The following is a 21,045-nucleotide window of genomic DNA, read 5'->3' on the forward strand; positions in this document are numbered from 1 at the left end:
ATTGATGTGTCTCTCTCCCATCGGTGTCTCCCCCCGTCTCTGGAAAGCAATGGGGGGAAAATATCCTTGGGTGAGGATTCACACACACACCCAGGATGAGATTTCGGGCCAGAATCACAGGAATAATGAGAGAACAAAACAGACCTGGTACCAATTTCAGCTTGCAGCTGTGCTCACCTGTGCTGGAGCAGCATGAGTGAATGAACCAGGCCTTAAGAAAACGTTCCCAAAGACAGAAAAAGGTGCGTGCATTGGGCTGCTCCTTTTTTTTTTAATATATCTTTATTGATTTCAGAGAGAGGGCAGCAGAGGGAGAGGGAGAAACACCAGTGAGGAGAGAGTCATTGGGAATGGAGCCCGCAACCTGGCCATGTGCCCCAACAGGGAATCGAATCCTGATCTCCTGGATCCTAGGTCGATGCTCAACCGCTGAGCCACGCCCGGCCAGGCTTGGGCTGCTCTTGATGGTGTTATTTAAAACAGTGAAAATGAAAACCTGCCTACAGGCACATTCAAATAGTGTAGTTATTAAAAATGGACACAAAGGTTACATAACCTAGACAATACTTGTGATACCCCCTGAAAGTAAAATGAGCAAGATACATGATATATAAAAAGTACATTACAAATATGTTTACCAACAAACAAGCCAGCCCTGGCTGGGTAGCTCAGTTGGTTAGAGTGTTGTCCTGATAAGCCAAGGTTGCAGGTTTGATCCCTGATTAGGGCACATTCAGGAATCAACCAATGAATCCACAAATAAGTGAAACAAAAATTCCATGTTTCTCTAAGATTAAAACATTTTTTTAAAGAAAGCATTTTCTCTAAACAAACAAGTCAACCTGTTCAGAGAAAATAAGAGAAATACCTGTCAAATGTGGACAGTGGCTACAGTCAGGCCCTGTACTTCACCAGGCAGACCACAATGTTCTCACCCAAGGCTTTGGAGATGCAGGTTTTGCTACCCTTTAAGGGCAGCCTCAGTGGTGCCCTTGGCTCCACCCACCCCACCGCTTCTACTGTCTCCAAGCTCTCAAAGCTCATCTCATACAAGTCAGTTATCTAGGGAAACACCATCTCTTCCCAAAAAATGCAAGTGCAAAGCCCTTGAGGTCTGGGTCCACATGAAATTCACCTTTGTACCCCACAGAATCAGACTCTACCCCCAGGCTATTTAAGTACTTAACAGACTACGTGAAACCCATTTCCAGTATAAATGGGGGTGAATGTTGACTGCTGGCAGCTGTGCGGCTCTCTACCCTCTGTGCCAGCTCACTGTTGTAATGGAGTCATGCTGGGGATTATGGGACAATAGGAAGTCACCAACTTTTCCTGTTACATCTGGGGCAAGCCTGGCTCTCTGACACCAACAGAAGTCCAATGCACCCAGTAAAGGGGTTTCCTACTGTGAACACCCAAGATGTCAGGAATGGGCACCTGTGAAGCAGCAGGCATCGAAGAACGGAGGCTCTCCTGCAGGGGCCTTACTGGTGGGTGCAGCTAGCACTCCAGGGCATAGCAATAAGGACAGTGTCACATCTTTGGAACAAGGGGAAGGGAACGAGAATACACATTTATATTTGCATGAAGAAACACTGAACAATAGAGGCTGGCTGGGCGGGATGGGCAGGGAACAGGTGGTTTTCTGAGCATGCCTTGTCATTCTGAGTCACTGAAGAGTCCCCATCGGAGGCAGGCCTGCAGCAACAGCTGTTGGCCAACCCTACACTGCTGTCCGGAGCGTGCCCTCAGCTCATTGCCTACTTGTCTTCTCCTGGACTTTGTCATGTACCTGTCATTATCTTCATGTGGTTCCAGCTCTAGAGTGGGGTCGTGAGGGTCAACAGCCCACTCCCGACTCAGTGAACTCCCTGCACCTGCCCGAGGGATGCTTTTGGCTACCTTACTCTGCACCAGTTGTGACAACTGCAGCTAGATGCTTGCTCAACTCCTGCAGCTCAGCCCTGACCCAACCTGTAACCTGGTAGTTCCCCTTCAGCCTCCACATCCCTTTCCCGGAGAACCCACAGGTTTATCATATTTATATTCTCTCAGGTGCTGTTTTCTTCATAGCATCGAAGATTTGCAATTGTATTTGAGATCATCTATTTCCTCCCTGCCTCTTCCTAGGGTGCAGGCCCAAATGTGGTTTATGTGCCACAATTTCTTTTTTTAAAATATATCTTTATTGATTTCAGAGAGAGGAAAGGGGAGGGAGAAGGAGAGAGAGAAACATAGAGGAGTAATTGATCGGCTGCCTCCTGCACACCCCTGACTGAGGACCGAGCCCACAACCCGGGCATGTGCCGTGACCAGGAATCAAACCCCGATCTCCTGGATCCTAGGTCGATGCTCAACCGCTGAGCTACGCCTGGCTGGGATATGTGCCACTCTTTCATCATCTTCCTGAACGAAGTAAGACACACCACACAGGCTGAAGTTCATTTCCCCCAAAGGAATACTTTATTGACAAATTACTCATTATTTACTTTACCGAAAAGACCAATCAGTTACTAGCCCGGGCTTCTGCCTCCTACCAGGAGTCTGAGGTTCTACCTCTGAAGAACATGAGAGTGGACCATAGTCCCCCAAGGTGTCTGAAGTGACCCGCACACACTCAGGTACAAGAGCACAGCAGTCTACCAGAGCATACACTGAGCTGCTGGCTCCTCCCCAGGGGGTCCACAGATCACACGCAGGCAAAGTCTGTGCCCAGTAAGAGCCAGTAAGGCACAAGCTGCCCCTCTAGTCACATCCGACACCTGGGGCCCTGGGTGAGGCAGCTTCAAAACTGGAAAGAGATCTTTGTAGCTCCTGAGAAAAGGCAACAGCAGAGGTCCAGCTGACGCCACACTCAGCCTTGCCCTGCCTGGTCCATGCGCTTCTTGCATGTCCTGGGCATGCAGCACACAGACAGTTGGAGCCACTGACAGCAATGTGCTGGCCGGGCCTGGTCAGGTCAGGCTAGGCTAGGCCAGGCCCATAGGGCAGCTGGGCAGCACTGTATGGGTGCTGGCTTTCTTCTCCTGCCCTCCCATCCCCCGAACCCCAGAAGCCCTTTGGGCAGCAGGAGCTGCCAGGGTCCTTGAGGGAAGAGGCAAGTTCCATACACTAGGATAGTGGGAGTTAGTGAAACAAAACACACTACTGGTACAGGCATGCGGCCCTCGGGGAGATGCAGAATTCTGTGTAGTACTCAGAACCCACTAAAGAACTCTCACTTTTACATGTAAAAACATTATAAACAAAGCATAAGGTGATATAAGGCTTGTATTTCAGCTTGAATCCAAACAAATAATACTTTGTAACTATGAGGCTAAAGCTGCTTTGCTTAGTTTTAAATTTTGAAAAATCCACTACATTTAAAAAATAATTTGCTTTTGTTAAAGCTAGATCATTAGTGTAATAATTAGGCAGCTGCCGATAATCAGTTTCTTTCTGGAGGGTCTCAGAAAATGGACAGTTTTCTTAGCATTTCGAAATAATTGCAGGTCAGATGGGGCTTCTGGAAGATGCTTCCTACGACATACGGAAGGAGTTTGCATTCTGATGAACTAACAAGACTGCCAAAGGCCCTGTCCCCCACCCACCCACTTCCTGCCCCAGGAAGGACGGCATAGTGATTGTTGCATCTGCCAACTTTAGTGTGAAGCGTCTGTGTACAAGACTGTTCTAAGTCATGCGCGTGCAGCGGCCACGTCTGTGTGACGGCACGACAGTCCCCAAAGCCGCTCGGTGTCCTCCCGCAGCTGCTGCTCCGCTGCACTGTGGCAGTCGTGGTGATGAGGGCGTGCCCGCACTTGCTTCGTGGCCGGCAAAGCTGCTTCAGGCTTAGAAGGGCGCGTGATCAGGCAGGGGCTTGTCGCCACTCCCAGTCGGGGAGGGAAAGCTGTCACTGCCATTCTCTCTGCCACCCACCACCTTAGACTACAGACAGGAAAAGACCAGAAGGAAAAGCCTGAGGCAGAGCCCACAATGCCAGGCAGACCCAGGGCCCCTGATGGTGTTCAATTCTCTATACAAGTTTTCGAGACATAAACACTGCTTAGCAATAAAAAGGAACAAACCACTGACACAGGCAACAGGCTGGACGTATCTCTAGGGAATTCTGCAGAGTGACAAGAGCCAATCCCCAAAGGCAACACACTGTATGGTTCCATTTATGACTTTCTTGAATTACAAAATTATAGAAGTGGAGAAGACATCAGTGGATGCTGGGGTAGAGCAGGCAGAGGGTGGGCACTGTGAAGGATCTTTGTGGGGAGGACTGCTCTCCACCCTGACAGTGTCCATGCCACATCCTGGTTGTGACACTGCAGTGCTACTTCTGGGGAAACTGTAAAAGGCAGAGCCTCGGTGTTAGCTCCCGTAACTGCACAGGAATCTACGATTAAATAAGTCTACCTAAGTGACAGGTCGCACCCCCCAGCAAGAAAGGGGAATGATCAAGGTAGTCACCTTTATGGTCCCAACTCGGTCTTCCAGTGACTTGAAGGTGGCAGAATTCCTTTAAAAAAGAGAGGGAGCAGAAGTCACTGTTAGGGGCCCACAGCTGTGTTGCCCCCTGTATTTGAAGGGCCTTAGGACTAGGGTTGTCCTCCGGAAAGATCCCTGAGAGCATCCTGGGGTCTCACTGCAGACGTGACTTGCCAGAAGGAAGGGAGGGGCACCCCCTGCAGAGAACCCAGCCAAGGTCACTCCAGAGGCATCACCAGGTCAGAACCAGGTCAGCCATGCTCGCCAGCCATGGGGAGACCTGCATGCCACCAGCTGGTGAGACCCAGACTTGACGTGGGCGAGCTGCAGACCCCTTGCCTGGGAAGTGGGTAGATGCGGGACACATTGCTGCTACACCCTAAATGTGCCGGGGTTAAGAAAAGCTATGTGCTTCACACAAATCTCTCTCAGAATGAAGCCAAAGGAAAACTGAAGCATTCTGGGACAAGAAAATGGTAAAGAGGCAGGAGGAGCAGGCACACAGCCCTGGTCCCACCCAGTACCCTCCTACACAACCAGCTCCCCTCACTGCTCAGAGCCGCCAGCACCTAGGTTCCTGCAGACCACCCATCCATCAAGGACTCCCAGCAAGGTCTGTGGCATGCAGCTGCTAGTCCTATAACAAGGATGGGACTCCACTGAGAGCCAAGGCTACAACACGGAGCAAGCAGGAGAAAACTGGTCACAAAACAGATAAAACAGTCTCCATAAAAGGCTTGGAGACACCTGCAGCCTCTTGGGTGCCAGGTATGTGTGGGAGCCTCTCCGCCCCTCCATAGCTGACCCTGCACGCAGTCCTGGAAAGTTCCAGTGGAACCCAGTTTGGCGCACTAGTCTCTGAGCCTCATCCCCATTAGTTCTTTGGCCTAGGAGGGTTCTTTCCTAACCCTTATCCGATAGGAGGATGCAGGGGCATGTGGGCCCGGTTCAAGGGGTATGGGAAGCTGCCTGCTCCCGCCCAGCTCCTACCCCAGCTCTGGGAGCTTCAGGGCGAAAGCATACATTACCTCATGGCCGGCATACTTATCGAGTGGCGGATGGAGTAGCTGCTGCTTGGAAGCATGGTAAAAGCAGAGAAGGAAGCAAGAGTTAAGGTGAGGATAGACTGGCATTCACGGGCTCATCAGCCTGGATCATGGAGAAACCCAACTTTGCAGCAGGAGTGGCAGGACCCCTCCCCCAGCACAGATGGAACAGATCAAAGAAGCCTTATAAGGCCCCTCACCAGGAGAAAAACTCGACCCACAGCTCCTCTCCGCCCTCCAAAGCCGTCCCAGAAGTGTGACAATGCTGAGGGAGAGACCTGGGCCTGGGGCTTCAGAAAAGCTTTGAAAGAAATGGCCATGAGATGTCCTCACTTGACTTCCCAGCAAATTAAAGGACTTCTTAGAAAAAGAGAAACAACCAAGTCAAGTAAGTAAAAAGCACTTAAAAAAATCACAGACTGTTCTGAATTTGCGAGCCAGAAGAATGTGTGGCTCTGAGTGCCACTGTTGCCTAGAGAAGCGATGCCCACACCGAGCTGGGCCAGTGCTGTGCTGGTGCAGAGAGAGCTCTCAAGTCAAAGGTGGAAAACTCAACCTGGGGGGACAGTGCTGCTTCTCAGGAGAAAGAAGCAGCGGAAAGCACAAAAGCCCAGGGTCAGCATGACCCTCTCACAAGGACATGGTTCTTTTTGGGAATAAACTCAGGGGTGGACTTAGATGGACATGTTCCATGGGCTGGCTGGAGCAGGTAAGCAACAGGGCCTAGGTATAGACACGACATTGTTGCAGAGGCGTCGCTGCATTGACCATTTGGCCAGGGACAACCCATAGGGACCACAGCTCGAAAAGCCATCACGCACTCTCATACGCAGTGCTGGCCTTGCTACTGGACAGGGGCCATGTGGGGCAGTTCCTGGCCCCTCACCACCTTCGTCCAGCAAAGCCTCCCACAGGCCTGCAGAGTCCACCCTCTCTGAAGCAGAGAGGCCGTGTACAGGTGTGTCCAGCGTCAGTCTTACCTAAAGGAATGTGAGAATGGACGGGCCCTGACAGGTGGCAGCAGGAGGAGAGAAGAAACGCATGTTAGGAAGGGAGGCCAGTGCCTGCCCAGCCCCTCCACTCCGCTCCAAAAGGCCACCCTCTTGTCCTGACGCACAGCTGGCAGGGCAGGATGTGCGCCCCCACCTCCAATCTTCCTAAGTCCCAACTCCAGAGGCTGCCACTCCCTCCCACATATGACTGCAAACTATGTAGCTGTGGCTCTGCCTTCGTGGCTCTGCCTTCCTCGGTCCAGTCACGTAGGAGGGACCCATGCGTCATATCCATTTGGAGGACGGAGGGAAAAAGCCCCAGAGAAGTGAGCAGTGCAAAGGTGTGAGATATGCCTGGTGGGCTCCACCACCTGGAACCTGAGCCAGCCACACTCGGCTAACACGTTGCACCGCAGACTGCCCTGCATCCTCCACACACACACACAAGCACACACCACAACAGGACTTGAGCACCCTCAGGGCTGAGTCCTTTGGGTTCTGGCTCCATCACCATGGATGACAGAAGCCATCCCAGAAACGAGCATGTGTCCAAGGATGGGGCGCAGGAGGGACACGGCCACCTCCTCCACTACCCACAACACTCTGGAGGCTGCCCCAACATGGAGTTCGTTTTGGAAGTGAAACATGCACAGTTGTACAGCCTGATGTGTCCCTACCATTCAGTGGGCAGTAGGACCTGCTACTCTCTGCGGGGGAAGGGCTAGGGTCAAAGAAGGTGATGGCGTGACCTTTTATCCAAATTCAGTCCCCTCTCCCACCCTCACCTCACACCCCAGTGCACGCAAAAGGCTTTTCAGGCCCTAGCCAGTTTGGCTCAATGGCTAGAGTGTCAGCCCGTGGATTAAAGGGTCCCGGGTTCGACTCCGGCCAAGGGCATGCACGTACCTGGGTTGTAGGCTTGATCGCCGGCCCTGGTTGGGGCATGTGCAGGAGGCAACCAATGTGTCTCTCTCACATTTCTCCCTCCCCCCCCTTCTCACCCCCTGCCACTCTCTCTGAAAAGCAATGGAAAAACATCCTAAGTTGAGGATTAAAAAAAAAAAACACGAAAAAAAACAGGCTTCTCAGGCCAGACTAGGGCTGCTCCTACCCAGGCACATTGTGGACTCCAGCATGGGACAGTGGTCCTGAAGGACCTGGCCCCAAACATCTCAAAAGTGGCCAGTTAAGGATTGCCCAGCCCTAAACTCAATGGTGTAAACCTCTCTGAAGCTGACTTTTGTTTAAGAAGTGGTGAATTCCCAACCTCAAACTCTAAACCGGGGAAGTTAATGGACCTCAGCATCAACCACCTGAGACCACATGGAGAGACAATGGGACACATCAAGGACCCTGAGAAGTCAGAGTTCATTGCACCACTGGAAGATGGAAGAGTCCCCAGGGTGAGACACACCAGCAAATAGATCCCTCCAGGCACCTTAAATATGACCTGGCTCCTCCCCCTGGCTGGCCCAGGCACACAGAGTTCATGTGCAAACTGCACACATGGCAGGTACAGTGAAGCAGGGCATGTGAACAGAGCAGCCTCACCATCACTGTGACATGAAACCTGCTCACTGCTGGCCATGCCACAAGTTAACAGCCAATCCCAGTTCTCCAAGCAGACAAACAAATGCATCAGTCCTCCCAGAGCAGAAGACATTGCAGAACTGCCCATCAAAGTGGCCCTGTTCCTCAGCACCGGGGCTCCACCCTCCCCACCAGGACGTCCTGAACACACTCAGGAGCGAGAACATGAAGAGCACCTTCCCAGTGGCGGATGCACGTAAGTGTGGCACACCCGTTGCTTCCTTTAATGCTGTTACCACGCCAGCATCTGAGGAAAAAACAGGCACAACATGCACACTGCTCACTCGGTGGTGCCAGGGCAGCCTGCTCTGCTTGGCAGCCCCTCACCAGACCACCAGTGGCATGATCAGTCTGTCACCGGGCTTACCACAGCACGGCTCACGTGGCCAAAGCAGGCATCCCAGAGTGCAGCAGTGCCGGCGTCCCATCTAATTTCAAACGAGACTCAACACAGGAGCACACCCAGTCAGGTACTGGCAGCAGTGTGAAGCCTGTGGAGGAATGGCCGCAGATCCTCCTTGCTGGCAGTGGAAACATGGCCCACATCATAGCCACGGTGGGCAGGGACTGCATTTATAGGGTGCCCCACAGGGACCCTCACTGCTAAGGAAGCAACCAGAGCCCAGTGTGGGAGGGTGCAACCCTCCGGGGCAGGGGAAACACAGACTGCCTTCTGACTGTTTAGCATCTCCAGAGGCTTCAAATTTTTCAATATAAAGTTGGGGGAGGAATAATTACATCAAACATACAAAAAAAAGGTGAGCAGGGCTCTGGCATAAGCTGTCATCTGTTGGGCTGGGTGGGTCCCAGGGTGGTTAGCATCTGTCTTTGCCTCTGGCTAAGTGGCAACTGCCAGGCCCGAGAGATGGGGAAATGCCTAACCCAAGCAGAATAGAGGTGAGGGGTCAGAGCAGGGTGGACTCCCAATGCCACTCTCAGTAAGCCAAGCCCATGGGTAACACCACTGTGTGATTCTCTCAGGATGGGGTGGGGGCTACAGGGAGGCATTCCTTGAAATGGAGAAGTGAGGGGCCTGGTCTCAAGTGTGGGGCAGGGCCAGAGCACTGGCGATGACCTGCACTCCACACCAGTCACTCACCAATGCACATCTCGTCCTAACAACCCCAGACTGAGGCCCTGCCAAGGGCACAGCTGAGACAGCCAAGCCAGAATCCACACCCTGGCCTCTGGCTCCAAAGCCCAGAGGAGGCCCAGGTGGCAGAGGTCGTGTCCATCAGGTTGAGGGCAGGTGCTGCCGGGAGTCACCAAGTGCCTGAGCCATGCTGCATTCCCTTGCCCCCAGGCCACCTTTGGTGGCCATGAGGGTCTGGTCAGTTTTGGAGAGAACATTTGGTGGGGGCCCCTGGCGTGGAACCACACTCTCTGACATGGGCATACCCCCAAGGGAGACACCGAGCTTGTTCTGGACATGTCCTGGCAGATGCTTACTTCCAGGCTGGAGCCATTCTCTCTCCACAGAACTTCAAAGAGCAGCATCCACTCTCACTGACCCCGAGCACCAGAAGTTAGCCAAGGGCACCAGTGACTGCCCTCCCCTGAGCAATATAGAAAAGCAGGCACAACCTGCAAACAAGGGTCCATGAACTGAATGTTGGGGGCTGGCATGGCCACACCTGTGGGTGCTGAGGGGCTGCTGAGGCAAGGGCATCTGAGCCTGTGGCTCGGCGGCCTCCCCACAGAACCTCTAAGGAATCGAAAATCCCAAAAACCTCAGCTGACTGGTCTAGGCCCCAGGGTGGAGGGGCTGGGGCGGGGGGGGGGGGTGTGTGTGTCTCACCTCATGTCCCCAAGCTTCCTGCTGATGGCAGAGCCCATTGTGGACAGGGCAGCTGAAGTCTTCTGTCCAGCCTGAGAGAGAGTTTCCTGAGTCTTCTTGTAGCTGGGAAAAAGATACACAGTTAAACCGACCAAACACAGGGGCAGCCGCCACCCACAGCCAAGGACAGAGTGCCTGGACAGCACCGAGGAGTGGATCATGAACACTGGCCTAAGCACCATGGAGGAGCCAGATGCCCAAGCTCCAGGTTCCCCGGGGGAAAGAAGCAGCACTGCCAGGTTGTGACCTCCTAGACCACAAAAGCACTGTTTTCTGATCTGATATTCATCTGTTCTCCCACCTCATTCAAAACTTACTTGCCCCACTTTGTATTTGCACAGCGACTCTGACTCTTGGGAAGCAGCACCTGGGGCTGCAGAGGCCCTGGATCTCGGGCAGAAGCTAGAAATGTCCTCTGGGCTCCCTGCTGCTGCCTTCAGGAAGCTTCTTCCTACAATCTCCTGTAAAACAGTCCTTGCAGCCAACTGACACCCGTGACGTGCAGCCCGGGCAGTGCCGGCCTTCTCACACTGAGGGCCCCTTCTGCCCTCCACCTGCTGCACTTTCACTCTGTCCTTTCAGAACCCAGTAACCTACACCTCATGCCACCATTCTCAGTTCTAGGGGGTGGTTCCTGGCTCACAACAAGGACACCACTAGGCAGACCTCAAGAGCGAACACCTGGAGCTACCAGCCCTCTTCCAGCTGCTACCACAAACAAGTCACAGCAGCCTGAACCCAAGAACTCCTTTCTGGACAACCTGGCAATCCTGAGAAAACAATGGCTTCAGATAGCTGGGTTCTCAAGATGCCACCCTAAGGGACAGGGTGGAACGGGTCATTGGGGAGAAAAAAGAACATATGCAATATTTTAAACAAAAAAAATAATAAAAAAATACCACCCTATACTGGCCCTGCTGGCATCACATGGGCACAGGTGAATGCAGGGTCAGACGGCACCAGCAGTGGGTCTTCTGAGCCCTTCCTGCCCATCCGCTGCACACTGCTACCTGTGGGAGGCTCCTGTGAATGCCCACTCCGCTCCTCCCTTGTGAGTGCCCATTGCCCTCCTCCCCTGGGCCAGCTTCCTGAGCACTCAGCCTGCCCACACTGGCTCAGTTTCTGCTGTGACCCTCGAACCTGACAGCGTCTTTGCCTAGGGCTGCCACCTACACCACGACCTGTCTCAGGGTCCAGCAAAACTGTGGCAATCAAGGTGAAGAGGCACCTGTGGCAGGTGTAATAGCACATCCCCACAACACAGCCTTCTGAGGAAAGGCACTAGAGTTTCTTTAAGGCCTGAATCGCAGTGCCTGCTAAGCCTACAAACTCAAGGTTCACCTGAAAACGTACTTCCATTTCAGAGGGAGCTAATAAGATTATCTGCAAGAAACACACTTCTATGCACCTGGAGCCACAGGCATTCATGATAAACACCAAGTGCAAGGGAACTAAGGACACCCAACATCTCCTTACAAACTCAGAACACATCTTTAGGCCCAGCCTTTTCCAAAGTAGCAAGTACAGGAGACCACGTTAACATCCAAGGGTCTGCTGAAGGAAAACAGTCTGAAGCAGAGGATTTAAAGAGTCTTACAGAACCTCTGTGTGTGCCCACACGGTCAAGCTGGGAAAGTGAAGTCCAAGAGAATGAGCGCATGCCATGCGTTCTTGGTGATGAGGAAGGGCGTCCTGTGACGACTCCTCGGGCAGCACCCCACCGGAGACCAACTGGAGACAATTTCCCCACCCTTCACAGCCCTCAGCGTTTCTGGGATATACAAACAGGTGTCACCAGTGACTTCTCCAGGAACCTCCAAACTGAAACAGGTGCAAAGGCCAAGCTCAGACGGTGAAGCTCTTGGCACAGAGCCAGCATCTGTATCCAAGCAAGTTGGCCCCCACCATGCTTGAGTGCCAGTCTATGCCGCCCGGTCAGCACCACTTTGGGGATCACATCTACCTTTTAGGAAACCACAGGTGTAGAGCCCTGAGAAATGCCAGCCTCCTCTGGAGAATCTGTTAGAGGAACCTTCCCGCAGGGGCTGCCCCACCCCCCAATGGAGGTGGGAACGAGGTCTTGGTCTGGACAGCCAAAGGTCTACTCTAAGTCCAGTGAGACCCACATATGGGCTCACATCATAAAGGAGGAGCTGAGAAGAAAGCCACTATGGGCAGGACGGAAGGTCCCCAGCGCTCCATGGGAGCCCTGGTCAGTGGGCTTGGAGAAGGGGCTTTTCCACAAGCAAGGCCTCCCCACCCTCTTAGGTTGACACTATTTTTAGTTGTGCTTTCCGTCACCTGCAACCAAAGATCTCAATACAGTGACTACACTGAATCAAGTAGTGACTGCGGAATTCACCTGGTGCCCACTCTCAGTACGGCTTTAGCTAAGATCTACCTATAAAATGAATCCAATGAGGTGATCATTTCACTATCAACAAAACATGGCTGCTCTCAAGCACAGCTGTCTAAATCAAAAGGAGCAGCTGCCTGACCGAAGGACCAGTAGCATCTAAATTGCTTCCTTCCAGCACAGTTCCATAACACTAAGCACCAGGGCAGGCCCTCCAGTACCATAGAGCACTGCCAGCTGACCCACAGTTGGGGAGATGGGTTCACCCCACTGTGTCTGCCCATCAAGACACTCTGCCAGCCATCCTGCAGCGACACCCTGGGGGCACCAACTGGGCACCCCAGTGCTCCTTCAGCCAGAGCCAGCCACCCCATCCCTGGCCATGTGGCCCTCCTCCTGGATGGTCCCTGGAAAAATGCCTCCAGCCTGGAAGCATCACTCTGACAACTTTCCCACCGACAGAATGAGGTGAGACCTCGGGAACAGCCATTGCCTGGCAAAATGTGTGGAAAGGCTGTGCTGCCGGCTACATACTTCCACACCCAGAGCCACAGGCTCCTCTCAGAGGAGTCGAAATTGTAGTGATTTGAAATGGTACATTGGCTGGTTTCACAGAGCACACTGAAGTCTCCGAAGGCTATCTTCAGGTGAAATCTGCATTGTGAGTGGGCTGATGACAGCCACCAAGTTGACCTATCAGTATTGCCTAATACCACCACGCTCCTACAACAGCCACTGCCACGACCCGCTGTCTATCACACCACACAAACGGCATAAAACATGAACCACCAGAGTCCCCTGGACACCAGGCTGCAAAGGCTCCATGCACAGCTAGCCAACCTGGGGTCCCAGGAACCTTCAGGATAAGCGGAGTAGCACCTGTTTCCTTTTAGCCCAACATAGAAGGGCTTTCTGTGGGCAACCATAACAGCACTTCCTCTTAAATGAGACAGAAAAATCCCAGAAAACCAGTTTTTATATACTGTCTCACAAGGTTTGAAGAGTTATAATCAGATTGCAGTATAAATGAAGTTCTATTATCTTGTTTAAGGATCTCAGGTAAAACATCAGTCCTTCTCAACCGGAGCTGTGTCTTCTGCACTGTTAGTTCTGTGTGGCTGAGAGCTTGGTCCTCTTAGAACAAAGGGACTCCTTCAGGATCCCATAGGCACGGCCTACATCCCAACTCAAGGAACCCCCTAAGTACTAGTGAAGTTCTGGAGACCCCAGCAGCTGGAGTTAGGTATGCAGGAGAAGGAAGCAGGACCAAAAAAAAAAAGCTACTACCTACACTGGTCCAGGTGGCACTCAACCATTTGCCCACTTTGAAAGCCAAGGAGCGTCTATGAGCCAGAGATCCTGCCCGGGCTAGCTCAGTCTCTTCTTTAAGGCATATATACCAGGCAAAGAGAAGTGTTCTGTGCGGCCTGATGGCTGTGTGAGTGTGAAGGATAGTTTCATTTGTGTTTGAGGGGAAAGAACTGTATGAAAAACAGAATAGCCAGGAAACACAACTAGGTCTGTGCCAAGTGCACGCTGCCTGCCTGTCCCTAAAAGATGTGTCAGGAGGCGAGGAGGGAGGTGCTGATGGCAAAGGCACTCACAGGTCCGACTGGGTCATTCTCTCATTCCACTCTCCGAGTTTTTCAGAAGTTTTCACATAGCTAAAAACAAAAAGTCTGTAGTAAATGATTTAGAAAAATTATTTCAACTCAGGTTTCAAACTGCAGGTAAAATTCCAGGGAAAAGAGAGGACTGACTGACTGGCAGGAATATGAAATCTTCAGCCTGCCTGAGAACAGGGTCCCACGCTCCTGCTTAGTGCCTGCTGTGCAGCCCTAGGTGAGGCCAGGTGAGGTGACGGCAGAAAAGACCAGTTCTTTCCTGTCAGGCCAAGGGAGTGCCTGGATCATTCAATGTAAGATGGCTCTTGGGGAACACTGCTGAGGGGCGGGAAGGGCATAGCCTGTGGCCCCAAAACACTTCCGTGACAGTCACCCTTTGAAATTCAGAACTTGTGATTTCCTATGACAGAAACGGGTTTCCCAGATGGTTTATGAAGTGGGACAGGCCTTTGAGACAGCAGGGACACTTCCCACTCCCACCTAGGAGGTTATGTTTCAGAGGAGCTAAGGAGCCGCACTGCCCAAGTTCAGAGAGCTGAGTGACGTCTTGCGCAATGGCCCTGGGTTGTGACCACATCCTAGTCACAAGAAGGACTCATGTCCACTTGAGCAGACACTCAGCTATGGGGACCACAGGAGAGTCAATCTCATAGAGGACCTAATTAGCATTCTCTCAAATTCGGATACAAAACATATTCTTGTCAATTTCCACTTGGACAATGGGCTGCGTCTCCATCCACCTTCTACGGTATGTGTACGCTTTAAGACCTGAGGAGGTTCAGACCCCGAGCTGAATAAATGAGAGCACCGAGTACTGCTGCTACAGCAAGGACGCAAGGCCCGGCTGGCTGCTTCCAAGCAGGCACATTGATCCCGTTCCTGCGAGGAGCCTCGTCCCCAAGAACTTACACCCACTGACAGGGCAGAGGCACCACGCCGTGATCACTCTCTCCAACCACCAGGAGCCCCTGCCGCAGGCAGGTACCTACGCGGTAGAGACCTGTACATCATGCCAGCTCCTGGACAGGTTCTGCTTCAGGCCCTCCAAGGCAGAGAGACCCAGCTTCCTCCTCAGCTCTCCACAGTGCCTCTCCTTGGCTGCCAGGACCTGACGCAGAGTGACAATTTCCTCTTCCACCTGCGTAAGCACACAGTGGACATGATTACCTACACTATCGCAGGAAGTGACTGACATCCTTATACAATGCAATGAGGGGTTTCTCAATTATGTAAAAACTGTCCACTTACAGAAGCATAACTCATCTCAGAAATAGCATCTATAGCAGACATCTGTTTCTATCTGGTACCAGCCCCCCAATTTATTCTGCAGAACTGTCTCGCCCCCCCCCCCAAGCCAAGTGGTTCTGCTAGGGCTACCAATCACCATGCCTACCCATTGACAACTAAGCAAGGCCTGCCAGAGCTCTGCCCTGGGACTGGGCATAGGAGTGAGAAGAGGGAGGCCCCCTTTCCTCTGGGCCCTGGACCTGGGTAACAGAAGATGGAGTGTCTGGCAGCCAGCCCCATCTCCACTGGGGAGGAATTCCATATGCAGTAGGAAGGAAGCAGAGCTGACAAACAGATGAATGGCCAGAGAGCCAAGTGACAGAGAAACAGCCCTCATGACATCTGTGTTCCTGAGGTCAGCTCCAGGCCTTGGCAAAAGCCAGTTACACATGCCAAAAGTAAATTTGCTTTTGTGTTTAAGGTAGCTGGAGTATCAGAGAGAACCCTGAACCTCCTCAAGTCTTAAAGTGTTGGCCCAGGGACTAAAGGGTCCTGGGTTCAATTTCGGCCAAGGGTATGTACCTCAGTTGCAGGCTCGATCCCCAGCCCCGGTTGGGTGCATGCAGGAGGCAACCAATTGATGTCTTTCTCACACTGATGTTTCTCCCCTCCCCACTCCACTCTCTCTAAAAAGCAATGGAAAAAAATATCCCCAGGTGAGGATTTAAAAATCACCACAGTGACATTAGAAAGGAGCATGCATTAAAGTCTTACTATTTTAGAGTTTTCAGTATTTCCAGCTCCCATGTGAACAGCTATTCTGAAAATGCCCCTTTCTTTAAAAAAATGCTTGTTTTGATTTAAGGCACTAAAAACAGCTTAGAGCCCTGTATATCCCTAGATTCTGCTTTAGAAAACAGTTGAAACAAGAAATAATTTAAAAACACAGTATCACCCTGCAGTATGGCTCAGTGGTTGACCATCAACCTATGATCCAGAAGACTGTGGTTTGATTCCCCGTCAGGGCATATGCCTGGGTTGTGGGCTATCGCAGGGGCGTGCAGGAGGCAGCCAATCAGTGACTCTCATCGTTGATGTTTCTGTCTCTTTCTCCCCCTCTCCTTTCCTCTCTTTGAAATCAATAAAAATAAATAAAAACACAGCATTATCTAAGGCCAAACTATTACCAGTTGCTCAAGCAATTACAACCAGCGACCAAAATGCTCCACTCCTGGTATAATGACTGACAGGGGCATGTGGTCAAGTTGTCCTGGGAACGTGCAAGTTGAAACTTTTAAGTAACACAAAAGCGGTTCCACTTTGCAATTCAACTCTGAAAAAGACCTGGTGGTTTTAGTCTCAATGCCACCATATCTGAAGTAAAAGGGAAAGCATACATGTCCTTGGACTTCTGCTTTTCTCTTAACAGCTATTCAATTCAGAAACAGCCACATGCTTTCTTGATCTAAAACCTGGTCCTGGAGCTGAGGTTTGTCTGCACAACTAACTCTGTTCAGACCTAGGACTGGATCCAGGATATAGTAAGACGGGGCCTGTCTCTGGAGACCCAGCAGAGGCCTGTGACAAGCAGGGCTTCGGCCTCTGCCTGACTGGACACTACTGTCAGATATTAACAAGTTCTTTCCCCAGACTCTGGAATCTCAGCTGAGTCACTATCAGACTCTGCATCACATGGTAAAAATACTCTTGGCAGTTGGTTTGAATAAAAATTAAACTTGGAGGCGTTTGTTCTTAACTCTTACTTCCTGTTAAGGGATCCTCACTTTAAAAAGATCACAAGCAGCACTTTTTACGAAAGAAGTATTTCTGGAAGACAAATTAAGATCCAGGAGTGATAAGGTTTGTGGGGTCTTGAAAATATCAGGTGTTAACTCCAAAGAGGAATTCCCAGTGGATGGTGTGCTCAGAGCAGCTGTCCCTGTGTGGACACTCTCCCTCTGTAGCACCCAGGAGGAGCCGGGCACATACAAAGCCAGGGCTGCAAAGAGCAGTTTCTTTGGGGCCTTGGGGATGACATCCAACTTCTCCAGAGCACAGCCAGCACTCTGGCCCTCACTAGCCTGAGAGAACCTCGACTCATGGCCAGCCAAGACACAGCACCTTTGCGAGCTCAGCCCTGAGCTCCTCCTCCTCAGCTTCCGTCAGACCCTCCACAGCAGGGGTCTGGGCAGCCACTGCTGTGTCAACAGGGACATCCGTCATGGAGTCGGACAGCAGGCCTTTGTTAGGAGAATTCAGGCTGATATCTGCCAGAGACAAAATGAGGCCAGAAAGTGTCAAGTAAGAAGTTATGGAGAAGTACATGGGGTAGAGAAGAGTGAAAGGACAGGTGGCAGGGGAGGAGGGTGGAGACTAACAATCCCTCTTCTCTGAAAGGTTCTGTGAAGATGGTTTGGGCCATCAGACTGAGGGCAGCCACACCACAGACCACCCAAGATGCTGCTTCAGGGCCTAGAAATGCTGGTGCAAGGCAGCCATACCCTATCTCTGGTTCCCTGTGAGAATGCTATGTTCTGAGACAGAAAAACTTTGCTAAAAAGCAGCAAATCTAACAGACTTGCCATTTTTAGAGCAAAGGAACATAATACGGCTGTAAACACAAGCACCACTTTCCAAGCAACTGACCTGCCAGAGCCCATGCTACAATTACAAGCAAGGAGCACATGCTAATCATCCAGCCCCTGCAGGGAGTCGGCAGCACAAAAATCCCCTTCCGTCCATCAGCAAGGACTCGCAACCTGTTTTCACACTCCTCTGCTACACCAAGACTGGGTTCAATTCGGCAGTCACTGAAAATTTACAAGACATCACATAAGGAAAAGATATCTGCACTTCAGTTCTTTTCTACTCTGATCACATGACTGTCAGGTAATGCTTTTATACGATCAGCACTAAAAACATCTTCCCTTTAATCAGCACACTGTGAAGAAACAGCCTTTGTTTGGTGTCTGGCACCTTTAAAAGTAAATGAAATAAAAAGCATAAGGTTAGAGGGAAGTAAATGCATCTTGAACTGCAGACATGTTTGTCTAACACAGAAATCGAAGTTTGCTAAAAATAGATGGAATGTACTTAAAACCAAAGATGCTCCACTTAGCAGTCCTGTTCCCTTCACATGCCCCACCCACACAGCTCCAGCTGGGCACTTCCTTGGTGCTCAATAGATGTTTACAAAATGGCCCTACCCAGTTCTGCTCTAGGGTTAGAGCACCAGCCCTCAGCCGGAAGGGTCTCTGGTTTGATTCCAGTCAAGGAAACACACATACCTCAGTTGCAGGCTCGATCCCCAGCCCTGGCTGGGGCACGTGTAAAAGGCAACCAACTGCCTTCTCTCTCCCTTCTGCTCTCTCTGAAAAGCAATGGAAAAAATATCCTCCCTTGGGTGAGAATTAAGGAAAAGCCCCAAAACATAACCTTTTTAAAATCATTTTGATTCTGATTTTTAACTGGGGTCAACCGACATAACTTTACTTCACCATCTGTATCCACTATGTTGAACCTACTCAAATTCAGGAAATGCCTTAAAATCTCTACAATTTTTCTCTTCTATTTAAAAAAAATAAATGAAGGCCCTTGGACAGTTTCTGGCTATAAAGCTAAAACTGGATCTCATGGAAGTCACCCCCAGGCAGAAACAGTACTCAACAAATGTGCCAGCACAGAGAATAAGCATGGGGCTGGTCCTTCACCCTGGGAGAGCTCCTGATCTCTAAGCCTGTGTAACCACCTGCAGATGGGAGCAATACAAGGACCAATCTCAAAGGGCTGTTCTGAAAATAGAAAAAGATCATTTGAGAAGCAGGCTTTGTACGGTGTTTTGCACACAGTAGGTGCTCTGTGAATGTTCTCTGTTCATTCTCTGATCATTCTCATGATCAGAACCCAGTGCTGGTGATGCTAAACTAATTAGAGATGCAAGCCAAAGAGTGAAAGGCCTCCAGAGGGTATCAAAGTCTCTCCACCGCGGGGGCTTTTGAGGTTCAACTATTTTGTAAATAAACATCAAGAGTAGGGAAACCTACAGAATAGTATCAGAACGCAGGAGTTCTAATGTTTAATTAATATGCTGATATGGTCAAACAGTAGAAGAGCACCCTGCAAATTATCCAGTGTAGTTATGTCAACATAGAAATCTACCATCCCCTCTCTAAAGCCTTATAAGGGGTGGCAGACTTATCGCCTTCTCAAGATTTTAATCTCCTGAGACCTCCCCACACCCCCACCCGCCATCTCAAACTGGTCTGGGGCGTGTCTGTCAACAGGCCAGGTACGCTGGGTGTGCCCCTGACTCACTGCACTCCCCTCCCCCACCAGACCAGCTCTTAGTAGGCTGGGCTCTGAGCAGCGTCGCCACCCCAGGGGCGCCGCGCACAACACCTCGGCCCAGGTCCCCATCGAGTGTCTCCGAGGGCCCTGCGCAGAGACGGTGGAGCGACCCGGCCAGCGCCGGGCGGGGGCATAATGGGAGCTGCCTGGAGAGAGGAAATCCAAAAGTCTGGGGACCAGGGGAGGGTGCCTGGGACCCCGTCCTCGCGGCGGTCCACGATGGGAGCGGAAGACGCACGCCGCGACCCTTGGGAGCATCGTGGTCGGGCGCCTGGGGGCCGCGGGACAGGCGGAGGAGGAGAGCACCGAGTTCCACGCGCGACCCGGGGAGGGGCGGAGCGTGGGCCAGTCGGACCCGGAGGCGGCAGAGGCGCCAGGCCAGCAGCTACCTTGGCCAGCAGAGTCCATGTTCAGGCGGCGGCCCGGCCGCAGCTAGAGTCGAGGTCGGGTAGCGGGTGTACGAGCCGAGCGGGCCGCGCTGGGAGTCGCTCGCCGCGCACACAGCAGCCAGCGGAACCGCCTCCGCCGCCGTGGCATTACCTAATCAGCGATGCGACGGCCCACTTCCGCTTTGAGACGTGCTCCGCCTTCTTCCCGCCCCCACGAGCGATGTCCAATAAGGACGTTGGTTTGTCCAATCCCGGTCCATCTACTCCAATATGATTGGCTAAGGCTGCGGAAGAAGCCCGAAAGGGAGGCAGGGTTCAAAGGAAATCCCTCCCAGATCGGATCCACCAGCGAGACGCAAAGGTAGAACGGTCCGGAGGAGCCCGGGGAAGGTGGGAAGTGGGAGGACTGGCCAAGATGGCGCCACGGAAACCCTTCCCCCTCCCCGCGGCCCCTGGGAGGCCTCGAGGGTGCTTCTCGCCGCCTGCGTCGCGGGAGCTCGTACACCTTGACGGATCAGGCTCAGACAGCTTGCGATCCCTCCGAGGCCTGACCCCCTGACTTTGGGGTTAGCCTCTCCCCTAGTCCGTCTTTTTTCTTTTTTAGTACACCTATTTAGGGGATTTTTTATTTTTTGGTATGGGGGTTGCGCAGAAAAAGGCGTGTCCATGCTCTATCCTCCTGCCCTTCAGACACCGCCGCCCTCATCAGGCTGGGGGCGACGCGGTGCCCGCCGCGCCGCCGACGGGCCGGGCGCGCCCCGGCCCCGCCGCCGCCCCCGCCCCCGCCCCCGCCCCCGCCAGGGGCGCCCTCCCGCTTCACGGAGAGTGAGCCGCGGTTAGAGGAACCGCCAAGGCCGTTCAGCTAGTCGGGGGGCTTCCAGCGGAGTCTGACTTGCCTAACTTCTCAAACCAGAGGTGTGTGACCGGTAGGCAGCCAATCCTGCAAAGACAAGTCCCGTAACCTCCCTTCTCTAAGTGCCCCTGGAAGCAAATCCTCTCGGGATTCAAGCCTTCAGGATCTGACTGGGGGAGCTCGGCCTGGCCACTCTGCCCCAGGCTTGGACGCCGCTTCCTCCACCCAACTCTTCCGGACTCAGCTCAAAGCTCAGGCCCAAGGGGTCTTCCTGGCACCTTAGATCACCTATGTACCTACTTCTGCC

General features: G+C 52.2%; 1 protein-coding gene across 3 annotated transcripts; it reads right to left on the reverse strand.

Moving 5' to 3' along the window:
• Nucleotides 1–2,435: 2,435 nt before the first annotated feature.
• Nucleotides 2,436–20,081, reverse strand: TPD52L2 (TPD52 like 2). Of its 3 annotated transcripts, none has more exons than XM_081149967.1 (7): nt 19,886–20,081; nt 17,271–17,416; nt 14,912–15,060; nt 13,902–13,961; nt 9,903–10,004; nt 4,459–4,507; nt 2,436–3,927 (listed from the first exon to the last, which is right to left on the reverse strand). In XM_081149967.1, exons 1-7 carry the CDS (start codon nt 19,902–19,904, stop codon nt 3,832–3,834), a joined length of 621 nt encoding a protein of 206 aa, XP_081006093.1. In that variant the 5' UTR covers nt 19,905–20,081; the 3' UTR covers nt 2,436–3,831. The 3 variants fall into 3 exon arrangements, with proteins under 3 accessions (XP_081006093.1, XP_081006095.1, XP_081006094.1); XM_081149969.1 differs by having other exon boundaries at nt 2,436–4,336; XM_081149968.1 differs by lacking the exon at nt 13,902–13,961 and having other exon boundaries at nt 19,886–20,046.
• Nucleotides 20,082–21,045: the final 964 nt, after the last annotated feature.

The sequence above is a fragment of the Miniopterus schreibersii genome, assembly GCF_964146895.1.
Source record: "Miniopterus schreibersii genome assembly, chromosome: 10".
Taxonomy (NCBI): domain Eukaryota; kingdom Metazoa; phylum Chordata; class Mammalia; order Chiroptera; family Miniopteridae; genus Miniopterus; species Miniopterus schreibersii.